The following is an 18,056-nucleotide window of genomic DNA, read 5'->3' as shown; positions in this document are numbered from 1 at the left end:
GATCGTCAACAGTGCCTGATGATGAGTCAGTAGAATAGTAGATTGCAGTGACACAATAGAGACATTAGGTCTTGATAGGACTCGTCCCAGTGTCAAACTGTTTCAGTGGAGTTGGAGTTGTAGACCTATGCTCCTTGACAATGCTAAATGTTGAAGGCAATGCTTTGCTTTACAAAAATGCCCGTTCACTGATTTAAGGTACTTTGGTAGAAGCAGTCAATGACAGAAATGTAAATAGTTCTGTTTTGAGCATGATAACACTATGCATGGGCGGATACAGCTTTTTTGAAAAGGGGGGGGGGGGGGGGGTGCACAATTAAGATCTATTTGTTGTCTTTGGTGGTAATTTATACAGAAATAAAGATATTTTTCGAAATAAAAAGGGGGCTGCGCACCCCCGCACACCCCCCCCCCCCCCCACCCCGCACACCCCCTCCCCCCCCTCTGTATCCGCCCATGCTATGATGAACTGATACAGAGATTATGAGGCCAGTTCCAACCTGATAGCCAGGTTGTTGACTCACATACAAAGTAAAAACCAACAAAGTCAAGGCTGGCAATGAATCTTTATTTGAAAATAGTGAATACGCCACAACAGGCTTATCTAGAGCACACCACTACACACAAGCTCACAGCAGTTGTCGCTCGTACCTGATACTCTCACACAAAGACAGTACTGATCGGTACGGGCCTTCACCTGGCAATCTTGCATTTCCCAATAGAATAAAACAACATTCGGAAGCAAAACTTACAGGTTAAACAACAATTATGCAAAATCCTCTCTAAACATTGGCTCCTTGTGCATAATGTCACCTCAGCCAGACAGCATGTATACAAGGAAGTACGGAAAAGTGATACTATCAGTGAACAGGATAAAGCATCACCAGTTCTTTACAGTAAACTCTAGGTTCCTCATCTCCCGGGCGTTGGACCGATATGCGATGTAGTTGCTGTTTTTATCAATGAAACAAACAACGACCTGCTTCCAGCAAGACATCGTCCTGAGGCAAGGGAGATAACTGACTGAAAGTCCAGTTTCCACCATTGCCGAATTAGGCTGGAATTTCTGGGCTCGATTGTAGTCATATCCCTTCTATGACCCTCCTACTGATCAATCAGATTCCAACTCTCATATCACTTGCATTTGCTTCAAACAAAATGACTGATAATCAAAATCTATATAGTCTTACAAGTTTTACTTCGCAAAATGCATCAAATCATGTGAGCACCATGATTAAAAACATGAAGAGATCTGGAATGTATCTGTTGATGCTGAATTACTGGTACACATGCTTTGCAAATCCTGCAGTCAACTGATTTCTGCACGGCAGCATATATGAACCGGATGTCGTTTTCGTTATGCCATTTTGATTGGACTATGCATTGACTCGTTAGTCCAGCCAAAATATAACTCCATAATACGAGCCTAGTTCGGCAAGGGTGGAAACTGGACTTTCATAGTCAGTTAACTCCCTTGCTTCGGGAAGATGTCAGCAAGATGGAACTTCTCAGTGAACACTCAGGTTAAATCACACAAACGGCAATGTTCTTGCTTGACAATATTCTCATGGAACATGTGCCATAGAAATGTGGTATCGGCTCTCCACATTGCTTCAAAGTCAGGAAATGGCTAGGTTCACGTTATGTTCAAACACAGAGTGGAGCTCATTTGACTTCACTTACACACAGCCTCATTCATTAGCTGACATGTCACAACTACACTGCATAACAACCGTATGTATTCCCCGGCGATGGAGGAACACAGCCTGAAGTATTGACATGGAGGACAAGGGGCTTGCATCTCACCTATGTGTGTCTATCACCGACAGCTAGGTTGGCTGGAGACAAGGAATGCTTTACATAGTGTATACTTTACTTGACTACACAATATGAAGACAGTTCGTAAAACATGTTCTACTAAACTAGTAAAGCAAATTTCAGAGATGGTGTTCAATGCCTCTTTCAACAGTATTTCAGTTATATCATGGCATCAGCTTGGAGAAGAGACTTAAGGGATGGAGTGGTAAAACACAGGTAGGGTGGTGACAGACCATAGATCATACACAAGGTGACGAGGGGCGAACTTGCACTACACAGACCCCTGGACAAGGGACTCCGAAATACGATGTTGCAGATTTCCCAAAGCACACCACCATACCAGTACACTCCACAATCGGGCTGTTCCATCCAGTCCATCATCTCTCACAGCAAACAAGATACATAGATCTCAATAAAGAAGATGTAATGAAACCCCATTTATCCAGACAGCCACCTTCTGGAGGATCACTGTGTGGAATGTATGTATAGACAAAGACAAGAGGCTCCATGCCCAGGATTTGTAATTCCAGATGATTTCACTGGGAAGGGGTTCAAGGTAAACAGATCGCAATTAACAAGAAGGGTAGATCTCGCAATAAATGATACATAGATCTCACAATAACTACATCAGAAATAACTACAATGAAACATCGAGGAATGTGCGAATGGAGTCTTGAACAAGTCTACCTCTATGTGCTGTGTATGAGGACTACACTAAACACAGGAATACACTGGACTACACCGAATCACAAAACATACAGAAAGTGGATGTCAGGTGCCAAAATCTTTCAGAATGATCTTCATGTTCCTGTTTGAATATTTGTGTACTGGATGTTTTGTTTGTTTGTTGTTTAACGCCGCACTCAGCAATATTCCAGCTATATGTCAGCGGTCTGTAAATACACGAGTCTTGACCAGACAATTCAGTGATTAATATCATTAGCATTAGGGCTGGGACGGGTAACTCGGGTACTCGGGTCCGGACCCATGGTTATTCATGTGATATATTGTTTAATGAATAAAACTCACTATAGCTCCGTGGTTACACTACATGCCGCTAATGATCGCATTTCTTTTCTAACAATACACACATTCCTTTTGACTTACATACGTTTGAGTAAAGATAATGCTTCAGTCATCTTCAGTGTATGCATGATCTGATCCTTTGATACATGTATCTAGATAGTTTTGGCCATAGCTGTGGCAAAACAATTCCCAATCAGACATTTTGCTCCCAACTCTTGAGACCTACAGTTGGTACCCGGGTAGGGTCGGGTAAGAGGGTGTTAGATACCCGGGTAGTAAATTTGGACTCATCCTAGCCCTAATGATCATCGATCTACGCGATTGGGATACGATGACATGCATGAACAAAATCAGCGAGCCTGACCACCCGATCCCATTAGTCGCCACTTAGGACAATGTGCACTGGATGAGTGACCCTAGTTCGGATGCCTGGTATTTAGACAATCTACATTTGGCTCATGGACTCGCAACAAACGCAGAGTCAGATGTTGATAAGTAAAGAAAGGTTCTGTCAAGACATTTCAGTTACAGGGTCTTTCAGAGGCTGTGTGCTTCATGGTTGCTGTCTGTGATGGTTGGTTGGTCTAGTTGTATCACGGACACCGTGTAATTAGTGTAGGGCCAGACTTTTTTTAAACTCGGTATACGAATCCATCAACTCCAAAAAATTGAAATGTGAAAGAATTGAATAAATAAAAAATAGTTTACTTTTTGTCCCTCTTCCAAAGATAAGTCTAGATATGATTTTTAAATGAGTGAGTGAGTGAGTTGTTGGGTTTATTAATGCCACTTTGAACAGTATGCCAGTAATATCATGGCACATCGGCTTGATGTGATGCAGGTTTCAGATGTTGACCACTGAAACCCACGAGCACGGTATGATGCTGACTAACCTGGACACACAATCAGGGAGAAACGGCATTCGAAACCACAATTATAGGTTTCTGGTTTCAAGGGATGGAACTATGCAAAGTAAATAGCGGCGTCTTAGATGTCTGGGTTGCCTGGGAGTTTCAATGAGAAGATGCTGTGGTTAGAGACAAATCAGTGAATCATTCTAAAAGACTTTGTCTCCTGAGAAGGGGTTATGGCAAGAATGGACGAAGCTTTGGACGAATTGTGTACCCATGTGCCCAAACAAACACTCCAAGGAAAATCAAGCATGTTAGGACCTAAATCCATAAATTCTGGAAAATGTGTTGATAATGAAATATACAGCTCAACACATCTATAGCAATGACATTATATACTACTCAAAAGAAGTTAAGGAACACCAATCATGACAAATTAACTATAGTAATATGAAAGAATCGAGTGTTCTTTCACTTTTTTGAGTAATATATGTCGTTTTTTAAGTTGAACGTCATTGTGTTATTTCATAATGCAAAGTCATCCTGATAAGTCATTATGGGACAAATACTTAACGAATGGCAGAAATTTGGTCTGTGTTAGCTTAAAACAGTATAGATGGTACACATGAGCTGGAAAGATTCAACAAATACAACTGCATTAGGATATTGTGTGCCAGTGAGATGTGTACAGGATCGTAGAGTCATATATCAATACGCTACTATGATTTGACCTATGGGGGCATATGAACACCATTTTCATATCCAAATAATCTGTGTTAGTGCATAGGGCTACCCACAGCTCAATGTTAAGATTGTTAAACACGGCACTGAGCTGTGAAGATAAAACCACAGGCGATATTGTGAGCACCGCTGCAAGCTGTCAGGGAAGGTGTGAGCGAGTTTTAAGGAGTGAGTTTTACATTGCATTTAGCAATATTCGATCAATATCATGGCAGAGGATGCCAGCAAAGGGCTTCACGCCCTGTAGGGAATGATGCCATACTGCTGCGGAGAGTTGGTCTTCAAGAACAAGTAAAATCCAAAGTCGTCAGCCATATTGGTCATCCGATCTCCTATCCAAGGTAGCAGTATGATAATGACATGGTACCCTGTACCAGGTCAATTTTCAGTACTGTAATATAGTACTGTATTGTACTGCTGTCATCAGAATAGTATGAATCACAGGGATAAAGATTGCATGCCCTGATCAGCAATATAACAGTTCTTTGTCATAACAGAAAAAAACCATGTAAAGCAGATTCTCTAGGATAATCCACAACTCTCAATGTCTCTGTCAAGGACTAGCAATGTTTAGTCGTCAAAGTATCGGAGAATCTGTTGGGCTCTGTCTGTGTTCCAGCCCGAGCCTTGTAGTGGCCCCTTTATTGCCTCGATGTAGGACTTGAGTAGCCGGGTGCCGGTGTCCTTGGCCTGGAAGTCGGCCATGCTCTCAAAGCCCTCTTCCTTCTGTCCCTTGACAAACCAGTAACACATCTCCCCCGCATACATCAGCGCTAGAAGGTGGGTGTCAGAGTAGATTCCTGGAACAGTCAGTGTTACTGCAGATATGAATGCTTTATTTAGTGGTATGATCATGAACAGGGAAGAGTTATGCCCCGTGAAAGGTGGTGGTGAGGTGATATGGGGTTAATGTTGCATCCAAGATTACTGGACTTAAATAGCGGCGTGCATGCGCGTGTGTGTGTGTGGCTGCTTGTACTAGTCCGGACTGGTGCCGATTAATAGTGCTAGCCCACTTAGATACCATACCGCAGTTTAACATGAATACTCCACTCAGACACAGTATACTGACTCCAAGCCGACCAGTCCTTGTTTAGGCCCTTATTGCCAAGCGCCAGACAGGGTAACAACAAGTACCATCTTTCAACGTCTTTTGGTATGATGTGGCCAGGGATCGAACCCCGGACCTTCTGCTCTCCGGGAGGATGCCCTTCCACTAGACCCTTTGAAAGGGTGTTAGTGGATGTTGTCAAGCATATGGCTGCATGGTGCGTGTCAGGAGCAATGTGATGCGTTGGTTCAATGGTGAGATGCTTGTGAAAGTGTTTGACAATAACGCAGTTGCAGACATATTTTACCATTATCCATTCCTATCCAAAAGACAGAGCCATAGCATTCAAACTGGAACTTAAGAAGATTGCAATAAAGCTTTGGTATGAACACTATGGCTCTGTTTTATTATGACCACTACAAAGAGGATGTACCCCTCTCCTACATACATCAGTGCCAGAAGGTGGGTGTACGATATTCTATGACTGGGAGTAGTTGTTGAGGTGGTAGCATCACATACCCGACTTCATGAGAGTGAAGGTGTCATCCTCATCTCTTCCTGAACACTGGTCAGCTGGGAGTGGTCGTCTGACCGCTAGCATCTCCTGCAGGTATGTCACGCCATCGCGTAGATTCTGTGTTGACAAGCAAAAGACATGACAGAAATTCCCTGCTGAAACCTTGTTCTAACAACATCTGGGCGGTCGGGTAGCCTAGCGGTCAAAACGGTTGCTCATCATGCCAAAGATCCGGGTTCGATTCCCGACATGGGTACAATGTGTGAAGCCCATTTCTAGTGCCCCCCACAGTGATATTGCTGGAATGTTGCTAAAAGCTGCATAAAACTATACTCTCTCAATCAACATCTGATGTATTCTGGGCATGCAGTCATCCCACTGGCAACATCCCACAGAGTACATCCCTGCCATGTTAGTCTGCTGACAGGATTAAACAATTTGGATAAGGCACCAGACCATGGTGGTTGTGGTTAGAATTCTAGCACAATATTAGGAAATCTAATGGCTGCTAATATGGGGGTATGTGAAACAAATGAGCAAACATTCAGTTCCTTAGGGTCGGACCATTTAATACCTTGGATACCAGGGATTTTGTATGGTGACTAGATATTTCTTTAGCTACAGTCCTGAAACCAGATATTTTTGGAATTAAAACTATCAGCCTAAATTTTTCAAACATATTTTTTTGTCTGAAACATCCAATCAAATTACTCTTAAGTAAGAGATACTGTATGTTTATTATGAGACAGGAGGGTGGAGATACACTACACTTGATAGTGCAGTTGTGACCCCCAAGCACCCTGACCCCCATTCTCGTGTTGGCCTACCTCCCTGCACCCCCAGCCACATGTTAGCGTACCCCCTGCACCCTGACCCCCATTCTTGTGTTGGCCTTCCCCCCTGCACCCCCGCCCCCAATCTCATGCTGCCCTTCCCCCCTGCACCCCCGCCCCCATTCTCATGTTAGCCTACCCCCCTGCACCCCGCCCCCATTCTCATGTTAGCCTACCCCCTGCACCCCGCCCCCTTTCTCATGTTAGCCTACCCCCCTGCACCCCCACCCCCATTCTTGTGTTGGCCTACCCCCCTGCACCCCCCGCCCCCATTCTCATGTTAGCCTACCCCCCTTCACCCCGCCCCCTTTCTCATGTTAGCCTACCCCCTGTACCCGCGCCCTCATTCTCGTGTTGGCCTACCCCCCTGCACCCCTACCCCCATTCTCGTGCTGGCCTACCCCCCTTCACCCCGCCCCCTTTCTCATGTTAGCCTACCCCCCTGTACCTGCGCCCTCATTCTCGTGTTGGCCTATCCCCCTGCACCCCCACCCCCATTCTCATGCTGGCCTACCCCCCTTCACCCCGCCCCCTTTCTCATGTTAGCCTACCCCCCTGTACCCGCGCACTCATTCTCGTGTTGGCCTATCCCCCTGCACCCCTACCCCCATTCTCATGCTGGCCTACCCCCCTTCACCCCGCCCCCTTTCTCATGTTAGCCTACCCCCCTGTACCCGCGCCCTCATTCTCCTGTTGGCCTATCCCCCTGCACCCCCACCCCCATTCTCGTGTTGGCCTACCTGCTGGAAGTTGGTCTTGTTGCGACAGAGTCTGTCCGTGTCAGGCCATGTCTGGTGACAGTACATGTAGAACAGTGCCCCCTTCCGCCACAACACACACTCCATCAACTCAACACCCAGGCTCTCCATTGGCTGAAACACAACACATTCCCCAACTCAACACCCACACTTTTTCTCATATGGACGCAAAGCTTTAGAAGAGCCAAAAAGCAATTTTGGACTGTATTTACTTCATGTAGGTGAAAATAATGAAAAATCATAAAGTTTTGTATAGTTATGTTATTTAAAAAAGAATGTCCAATGTTAAGCAGGAGATTTTTCAATCCTTGCCTCAACAGTACACCATTTGTTGTTGTTAAGACGTTTCTACTAACTGAGTGGCACTATTTCTAAATAAATATAATTTTCATGAGAATTTTTCCAATCACGCTGATCCTGATTGAATCTGAAACAATCTGAAACAATGTCTTCCCTGCCACATGCTGGCTGTGTACAAATCAAGTCTGTTGGGGAATAAGGTACATCTTCCTGATGCAGGGGAGTTAACTGACTATGAAAGTCCAGTTTCCACCCTTGACAAACTAGGCTGTAATTTCTGGGCTCGATCGTAGCGCCAACAGTGGCTATTATGAGTTATGTCCCTTCTATGTTCTTCCTACTGACCAATCAGATTCCAACTCTCATATCATTTGCTTTTGCTTCAAACAAAATGGCAGCGCCCAGTCAAGAAGATCTGATCGATAATAAAATCTTTTTTGTAATATAGGGTCTTACAACAAGAAGTGCATCCAATCACGTGAGCACATTGATTAAAAATATGAAAAAAATGGAAGTTACCGTGTTGGGGGTTCACATGTTTTGCAAATCCTGTAATCAACCGAAGTCTAACAGCAGTTTACAAGCCATTTTGATTGGACTTTGCATAGACTCATTAGTCCAGTCAAGAAAAATAACTCCATAATTGCAGCCTAGTTTGGCAAAGGTGGAAACTGGACTTTTATGGTCAGTTAACTCCCTTGCCTCAGGAAGATGGTGGAAGTAATACTCAAGCAAAACAAAAACACTGAAGCACCCATAAAATACCAAGACTAGTGCCAGGTACTGCAGACACTCCTGTTGTACACACCTGGATGTTAGGAAACACCTCCTTGGCCAGATCCAGCAAACTGTCAAAGTATCCTGTAAACAGAGGCACGGTTAATATCAACGCCATTTCTCCACAAACCGGATACTAGTAAAACAAATGTAAGGGTATCTTCACAAAATAACTACATGCCAAATCACTACAATCTAAAACAACAGAGCAGATCCAGTGGGAGCCAATCCCCTGCCTGTTCCCGTTATCCCCAAGTGGACTGGTCTCACAACATACAAATACATACTAGTGTTATCCCAAGAATAACATTTGTTACATTTGACCACTTTCAATATGGCATTGTGTGTTCATAGCTTTCGGCCATGGGAGCCGTGCCAAATTACACTTGTCAGAGGGGTACGAAAAGTATGTGATCTAGACTACCAGTTGTCAGACTTTCTTTTTGTGGAAGCTTTGGTGGCTGAGTGGATTAGATTGCTGACTTCGTGTTCTGGCGATTGGGTGCCTCACTCTGGCATTGGGGGTTCTAATCCCCGATGGGACTCAACCACTTTACGAAGAAAGTGTGGGCGGTCGGGTAGCCTAGTGATTAAAGCGTTCACTCATCACGCCAAAGACCCAGGTTTGAATCCCAACATGGGTAAAATGTGTGAAGCCCATTTCTGGTGTCCCATGCCGTGATATTGCTGGAATATTGCTAAAAGTGGCATAAAACCATACTCACTCACTCACTAAGAAAGTGTTATCCCAAATATAACATTTGTTACAAATACATACTTGTTTTAACTAAGTGTAGTTATGTTAGCATGTAGTTGTTTTTGGATTCAACCAACGTGAGCTTTGCCACAAATTAAATTGTTGACATGTTCACTTAAGCATTAAGTGTTTGGAAAGTGGGGGCACACTTAAAATAGATTTAAAAAATGAATGGTAATAATTTGAGAAACAATTTGCATTTGTTAACCAAAAATTAGTCAATTAATTGCTATTTTCTTAAAACATGTACCAAACGATTTAGTAAAATGTTTTTAAACACATCAACATGATTAGTATGCTTCAAAAATGCAAGATGTGCAATCCTGCACCTCACCTCTGGAGCCACTGCACATCTTACTTGGATATAAAACCCAGTTGGTACTTGACAAATCACACTTGAATGCAATTCTTGAACCGTATTGAAATTTCACTTTCATTCCAATCCCACAAACATGGAATAAGACAACATAAATATTGTCTCCATGGCATAATGAAGTCAAGGAAACATCACCTTAGTTATGTAAGTAGGAATTACGGATGATCTGTAAGAACGTTTTTTACAAATTATACAACCTAAGTGTAGCCAATATCTAGAGTGAGTGAGTTGGGCTTACACCTCTTGGAATAGTATTCCAGTTATATATTACGGAGTGTCAGCCTCGTGTGCAGGTCTCAGACGACGTTTACCACTTTGGTGATACCCACAAGCATGAGTATGACACTGACAGACCTAGAAACTAAATCGGGGCAAAGCGGTGTTCGACAGGGGATGCAGACAGCACATTAGACAGTGCTCCCAGTTCAGTGAGTGATCCTGCCTAACAGTTACCTAGGATCTTGGCTATCCTGGAGCTGGTGCTTGTCTCCGGGAAGTTCTCATCCACCAGCTCGTTCTCATGGATGAACGTGAAGTCCAGCAGTATCTGCAACCAACACTGCAATTACTCAACTGTTCTAGTTCTGTACTGGTACTACATCGATTCTTCCCCCATGGGGATACCAGCATTAGAACAGGCCCCCAGAAAGCTATGCGGATCGTAAGAGCGACTTAAGGGATTGTGAAAAAAATTAGTTCAAATGTCATTGAATCTTAAACTGTCCTGACTGAACCAGACAGTCATGTACATCGTCTGTGGTGGGTGTGGCTGGGGGTGAGGGCTGGGGGTGAGGACAGAGGGGTGAAAGATCAGTTCTATGTCTGTTGTATATACCCGGTAAGACCCATGAAGATCCGGGTTGTAATAGGACTTCAGCAACCCATGCTTGTCGTAAAAGCCGACAATGCTTGTCATAAAAGGTGACTAACGGGATCGGGTGGTCAGGCCCGCTGACTTGGTTGATGCATGTCATCGTATCCCAATTGCATGGATAGATGCTCATGATGTCAAACACTGGATTGTCAGGTCCAGACTCGATTATTTACAGACCACCGTCATAAAGCTGAAACATTGCTGAGTGTGACGTTAAACAACAAACCAACAACAACTATATACCCCATGCCTTCTATACTTCTCCAGAACAGAATAGCAAAAGTGCTATTAATGTAGACATATGATATAAACTTGCACATAAACAACATGTGAAGCATGAATATGATGGCTTCTGGAATAAATATACCTTCAAATCTGATCATTGTTTACATCACATGTTCAAACTCAACCACAACAGGGAAAAAGCCCATGTCACTTGTAACAAGGGAGATAACTCTAGCAGGCATACTGTCTGAACCAACACTTTCCTAGATGAGGCTGAGCTAGCAGAGGTTTATTGTGTAGCCAGGCGGTTCCAAAGTGACACCCTGTTTGTCTGGAAACCCCATTTTCCAGGCTGCTACTGCTGTCAACATCTACATTCAGCTGAAGGGACCCCACTATATAAAAGGAGATTCTATAATCCAGAAATTCATTATTTTGGGTAACTTCACTGGGAACAATATTGTTCATTTACTCATTGGTTATCCTTGATAAAAGGAAGATTTTGATTGAGGCATTCACTATTTTACTGAAACCAAACAGGTAGGGTGCTCAAACACCAAGAATTATCATCACCACATGTGAATCTGGGATTCAAACCAACAATCAGCTGATCCTGACCTGCCTAAGGGACACAACTCTGCACAGTGATATTGGAACACCTCAGACAATTTGGCAATGGCCACATTTATGCCCTTAATATATACTGTCTTTTTATCATGTTTGGCCTCCTATTGCTGGCTTCATAACCTTTGCTATGTGATAATACTATGAGAGAGTTACTGGGCTATTTGACCACTGCAGGCAGAGTTCATGCCACACTGGTGTTCACCCATCCCAGTGCCATCCATCCCCAGCAGGTCTAGAGACCATTATAATCACAGTTCACCAGGTACATTTGAAGTGCAGTGACATTTTCAGCCATCATATATATGTAGAGTGTGGCACACAATCGACTGTGTAGTGTGATCTGTTTCATGTGCGAGGACAACTTGATAGCACTGTAATAATATTTCAGTGTTATGATACCATACATTGTTTAAAAATATCGCTCCATTTGGAAAAGCAGTTTCTGAGATGTGAGATTGTATTAACAACTATTTAAGAACTCTTTTTCAATTTTAAGAAATTCCATGAAAGAATCAAAGTCACATTAAGGTCACATATGGTCACATCTCATTGTTTCAACTCTGTAGGCCCATAAGTTTCTGAACAGAAATTTCCAAAAGATTTTCAAAGTCTGAATTTTTACCAATCTTGAAATATCTTTTTTTGTCATTTTAACGCCATGAGCAAATCTGAGTCCTACCAGAGTACTAGTTACAGTCACAGCCCTTCAGATGGTTGGGATGAAAAGTCAAAGATGATGGATGGATGAATGGATGGATGGATGGATGGATGGATGGATGGACGGACGGAAGAATGGATGGATAGATGGATGGGTGGGTGGATGGATGGATGGAGGGACAGATGGATGGGTGGACGGATGGATGGATGGATGGACGGTCGGTCGGATGGGTGGATGGGCGGGTGGATGGATGGATGGATGGATGGATGGATGGATGGACGGATGGATGGACGGATGGCTGGCTGGCTGGCTGGCTGGCTGGCTGGCTGTATGGATGGACAGATGGCTGGGTGGCTGCGTGGCTGGCTGGATGGATGTGGATGGATGGACAGACGGACGGACAGATGGACAGACGGACGGACAGACAGACGGATGGGTGGATGGATGGATGTGGATGGATGGATGGACGGACGGACGGACGGGTGGATGGGTGGGTGGATGGACATCATCCTACTATAATGAGAAACCTTAGAGATTCCTGTAAAACCAAGCCCATGTATGGCTCCATTACTTTGAAGATTTCTTGTGGAAAAGCTTGTTAAGAAACAGGGAAATTAGTTTGTTAATGGAAATACCTGAAAAGTAATCATTTGAACAGTAACAAAATTTTTGGTTCAGTTGACATCTATTAGATATGAATTGATAAAAAGGTCATGGTAACCTTGACTTCTGCAGGAAATGTTTTTGTAACCATGGTAACTCCCTGCCACGTTTCCTGTGAAACTGTCTGCTGAAACATCCGTACAATGGAGTCATGATGCGGCTATTGTGTGAGTCATGGTCCCTGTTCAGAAGTGGGTGCAGGAAGAGCGTTGAGGCCCAGTTTGTTTTATAATGGACCAGTCAATTTTTGATGAGGTAAAGGGGGAAACTATTCATAATATTTAGACTCTTCTATCTAACAACAGTTCAAGTTCACGGCTGGATCAGTCCACAATTGTCTGTATAGAAATTTAGATTCAAGAACCAACCTGTGCATATTCCTGGAGGCAGTCTTTTGTAGTATCGGCAGTAACAGCTGTTGTCTCCGTACACTTCGTCAGCAGAACATCACAGCGGTGACGACATGTGTCAAGGCTACCCTTTCCCTCAGCTGCAAACAATACCATACACTAAGCCTTTTATCATTATCTGGTCTCATAAAGGGTCCAGTTTAACCGAAACACAACAGATGTGTCCCGAACAACAAGGAACTAGACCTCGTTGTACTGTGTGAGTGTGTGATTGATTTGACAACTCTTTGATCAGTACTTTGTTTGATCACAGCATATCAGTTTACTGTGGTTGGAAGTCAGAAACCATGGATGTTTACCACTTTGGTGAAATCCACGAGCTTGGGTAGTGTGAAGACCAATCAAGGGTGTTCATCAGGCAAGTATGGGATTTGAACCCACAATCATTGGATCCTGGTATGACTAAGGGATGTGACTCTGTTCTGTAGATCTTGGATGAGATGAGGTGAAAGTTTCTTGCACTCATATAGCACCTGTGTCTGTTTGTACTAGTTCAGACTATTGCCAGTTTTATAGTGCTAGCCCACTGAGATACCATGCCACACTTTACAATGGGTACCCAACTCAGACACAGTATACCGAAATCCAAGCCGACAAGTCTTTGTTTTAGCCCCTTAATGCCCAGCACCAAGCAGGTAAACAACAAGTACCATCCTATAACATCTTTTGACATGCATGGTATCAAGCCACCCATCTCCCATTCTCAGATACTATCTATACTGAACAACAAAAGTTCCTGTGACATTGAATAAGATTTAATGCAAAGTTATGTTTTTTACCATAGTGTAACCTATTGTCATGTAGTGTAACCTATTGTCATGTAGTGTAACCTATTGTCATGTAGTGTAACCTATTGTCATGCAGTGTAACCTATTGTCATGCAGTGTAACCTATTGTCATGTAGTGTAACCTATTGTCATGTAGTGTAACATATTGTCATGCAGTGTAACCTATTGTCTTGCAGTGTAACCTATTGTCATGTAGTGTAACCTATTGTCATGCAGTGTAACCTATTGTCATGCAGTGTAACCTATTGTCATGCAGTGTAACCTATTGTCATGTAGTGTAACCTATTCTCATGCAGTGTAACCTATTGTCTTGCAGTGTAACCTATTGTCATGTAGTGTAACCTATTGTCATGCAGTTTAACATGTTGTGAGAACATTGTCTTGAGATGAGCATGTGCAAACCAGTGCTGTTCAGATTGTATTTTTTCTCCACATTAATGTTTTTCAGGATCAACAGAATCGGGAACGTGTGGTCAGGCTCGCTGACTTGGTTGATGCATGTCATTGTATCCCAAACTGTGTGGATCGGTGCTCATGATGTCAATCACTGGACTGTCTGGTTCAGACTCGATTATTACAGATCACCGTCATATAGCTTGTTAGTGTGTAATTTTTTATGATTCTTACTTATAATGAAGTGTTCACAAGCTGTACTGTTTAGTGTGAGTGAGTGAGTGTTGTTTTATGCCTCTTTTGGCAATATCCCAGCAATATCATGACAGGGAACTTTAGAAATGGGCTTCACAAATTGTACCCATATTGGGAATCAAACCCGGGCCTTCGGCATGACAAGTTTAAAATGAATACCCCACTCAGACACAGTATACTGACCCCGAGCCGACCAGTCCTTGTTTTAGCCCCTTAATGCCGAGCACCAGATAGGGTAACAACAAGTACCATTTTTTAACGTGGTGACAAGGTAGTGAGTGTGACTAATCCATTGACAGTAACGGTAATCCCATACTTCTAATTTCAACACTTCTTCTGGTGATAATGTATAGTCATTCATCATCATGACAGATAGTCAGGAATTCCATAGAATCCAAGAGTTGTTCAAGCACTTGCCGCCATCATTCAAAACTCTTGGGGAAATATACTTACAGTCATGCTTCTTATAAAGTTTTAAACTGTAGAAGATGTAAAACAAAGCAAATATATTAAGATTGACATTTAATAAATGGAAAAACAAGAAACAAATATTTTTTGTTGTTGTCAAGAAATATAAATTGATTAACCCTATTGCTCCCTGATTCAATAAATGATGTAAATCTATGGCATTAATTGTGTTTGTGGTTGCAGTTTAAGTTTCTGTTGCTAGGTTCTGTCCCTAAGAACTCGCCCACTCCTGTAATGTCTGAACAGAAGCATGCTTACGAGATTACCTAATTTGATCAGTTATACTGTTTGACTTTGGCAATTTCTGGATTGCACTAATGTGGAATAATGCTATCATAAAATGAACAGTGACTCAAGTTTGAATGAAGAGGAAAATCATTTCAAATCAATATGGACTCCCTTGTGCCTGCCATGAAGCTCAAAGTTGGCAAAATCGGCAAAATTAGATAAGGGACGTCAGAGTGGAAAGTCCTAATTGAAAATCGCAGATCAGACGCTGTGGTCAAAATGAATTAATGGTATTAAACGCCGTGGTCGGAATCAATTATCAACACCAGCGGACAACCAACAACACCTTGTCGTCATAGCTTAATGTGCGAAATCCTTTGTCCATTCGACCTTATTATGATAAAATCCTCGCCATATTTCAACATAAAATATCACACTAAGATATTTTCATCAGAACACCATTTACCATGAGCCTTTCTTTGGCAATCGTATCGCATAACACCTCCACAACACATAGCAATCGTGGTGTAATTCTTATTAGAAGGTGGGCGTGGTCACAGAAAAACAGCTGATGATGAGACCGATAACCTCGCTCAAACTACTAAATGTTGCGATTGTGGGCTTGTCTGAGAGACAAAGTTCCAGATGAAAGTATATACAGAAACAGTACTTGTTTACTTACCCGACTGTGGTGTTGGGCTCTTCAGTAATATGCTATTTAAGTTATTAGCAGCATCCAAAAGCGAGCGTATATGGAACGTCTCTTCTACGGGAGCCGCCATAGTATCGCTATTGGCCTCAACTGTAGTTACTTCCCTTCGTTGTGAATTGACTAACCTGAATAAGCACATCATCCGCTCAGAGAAGCTGATTGAGTTTTCCGACAGGCCTTTATAAAAACAGCGTTTCATCCAAGCCACGTTCAGTTGGCAATTCTATTAATCAAATCGTGAAACTGTTTATATATTCCGGGTTTTGTGTTAATTCAAATCGGTTTAACCTTTATGTGACAAAATTAGCATTTCCGTTTATAGACATACTATGCATGCAAATAGATGTTGAAAGATTAGAACATAAAGATTCAATTTTTACCCTTTTTCGGGACTTAAGCAGTTTATCGTTTTCGCTTCAAATTCCTACTTCAAACATAGTACAAAAATCATATCCAAGAAAATCGAAATTCATGTAAGTATTATCAAACTGCGTGAGTGAGTGAGGGAATATTTGACGAAATCAGCATCACTGTCTGTTTAGCAACTCTCTTCAGTTGCTATTATCGTAAATAGGATTCTCTGTATCTGATGCCATTATGCAATATAGAAGGCCTGTGAAGATCCGGGGTAGAATAGGTCTTCAGCAACCCATGTTTACCGTAAAAGGCGACTATAACGGGATCGGGTGGTCAGGTTCGTATGTCATCGTATCCCAACTGCGTAGATCGATGCTCATGATGTCAATCACTGGATTGTGTGGTCCAGACTTGATTATTTACAGACCGCCGGCATGTAGTATAGCTATAATATTGCTGAGTACGGCGTTAAACAACAAACGAACAGTATAGAAAAAGCCAGTTCAGAATGTTATGAAATTTAATTAACTTATGTTTTAAATGTTCACTTAATGCAGCTGTTTAGGTTTTCTTGTCAAAGAATGTAAACACAGGCTTGTATTGTGGTTCATGAAAGAATTATTGCGTGAGTCGCAATCAACGCCCCATTGTAATATTTCATCATGATATGTGGCTCAGGGTTACACAGGCAGGGGCCCACAGGCAGGGGCCCACAGGCAACAGACCTTATCCACTTCTAATAGTGACAACCTCGAGCATGGAGCTTCATTAACATAGATCTTGGTGAGTCTTGGATTCGAACCCAAGACAAGATGACCCTTGCAACTAACTGCTGCTCACTAACAATCCGTCGACTGGGGCTCACAACGTTGGGCAAGAGCTCCCGGGATCCCCGTGCATGGTGCGACCACATGACGTAACGTCGATAGACGATGAACCCTGACCTTTTCGCTATCCACTAAGTTTATTAATCAATCTGACTGACTGATTGTTGGAATGACATTTTAGCCTTTTAGAATCCTTCATCTAATAAACCGCCAGTCGATTTACCCCACACGCGTGACATGTGATAGATGAACCAATTGACGCTATGTCTTCTGAAATAGTATAGCTAGTAAATTAAAACTATCTTATCTCCCAGATTCATTTTATCTATCACCATCGAGTCCTATTCCACGTGTAACAGTAGAGCCGCCAGTCTTTTGAAGTCGTCATTAGCCAGTCCGACCTTACCAGACCATCTCAGTGGTATTGCAAACACTCGGAGAGTCACCTGAGGGAGCAGCATTGATCTGAGTGTTGACCAGTAACGGCCTTCAATCTTCCCGAGGCAAGGGAGTTAAATGACTATTTAGCCTGCTTGGTTGCTGTTTCAAAGAGTGTGGTACCCGTGAAGATTCCGGGATAGAATAGGTCTTTAGCAACCCATACTTGCCGTAAAAGGTGACTATGCTTGTCGTAAAAGGCGACCAACGGGATCGGGTGGTCAGGCTCGCTGACTTGGTTCATGCATGTCATCTATCCCAATTGCGTGGATCGATGCTCATGCTGTCAATCACTGGTTTGTCTGGTCCAGACTCGATTATTTACAGA

The 18,056-nt window shown here is 42.8% G+C and overlaps 1 protein-coding gene across 1 annotated transcript; it reads right to left on the bottom strand.

The window, feature by feature from the left end:
- Window positions 1–559: 559 nt before the first annotated feature.
- Window positions 560–16,176, bottom strand: LOC139479931 (RAB7A-interacting MON1-CCZ1 complex subunit 1-like). The gene is made up of 7 exons (XM_071262866.1): window positions 16,077–16,176; window positions 13,221–13,342; window positions 10,259–10,352; window positions 8,704–8,756; window positions 7,578–7,709; window positions 6,007–6,121; window positions 560–5,236 (listed from the first exon to the last, which is right to left on the bottom strand). The coding sequence occupies exons 1-7, from the start codon at window positions 16,174–16,176 to the stop codon at window positions 5,007–5,009; spliced, it is 846 nt and encodes a 281-aa protein (XP_071118967.1). The 3' UTR covers window positions 560–5,006.
- Between the last annotated feature and the right edge of the window lie 1,880 nt (window positions 16,177–18,056).

The sequence above is a fragment of the Haliotis cracherodii genome, unplaced genomic scaffold (assembly GCF_022045235.1).
Source record: "Haliotis cracherodii isolate W230 unplaced genomic scaffold, xgHalCrac1.p SCAF_4, whole genome shotgun sequence".
NCBI lineage: Eukaryota > Metazoa > Mollusca > Gastropoda > Lepetellida > Haliotidae > Haliotis > Haliotis cracherodii.
This window is presented reverse-complemented; position numbering and strand designations above follow the sequence as displayed.

What these genes read in the sequence shown, in the direction of transcription:
- LOC139479931 (XM_071262866.1), bottom strand. Translation starts at nt 16,176, where the DNA reads ATGGCGGCTCCCGTAGAAGAGACGTTCCATATACGCTCGCTTTTGGAT. An exon ending in GCCTCCAGGAATATGCACAG is followed by an intron (nt 10,353 to 13,220) that starts GTTGGTTCTTGA and finishes TGTTGGTTGCAG; the next exon opens with ATACTGCTGGACTTCACGTT. An exon ending in CTTCACTCTCATGAAGTCGG is followed by an intron (nt 5,237 to 6,006) that starts GTATGTGATGCT and finishes TGACTGTTCCAG; the next exon opens with GAATCTACTCTGACACCCAC.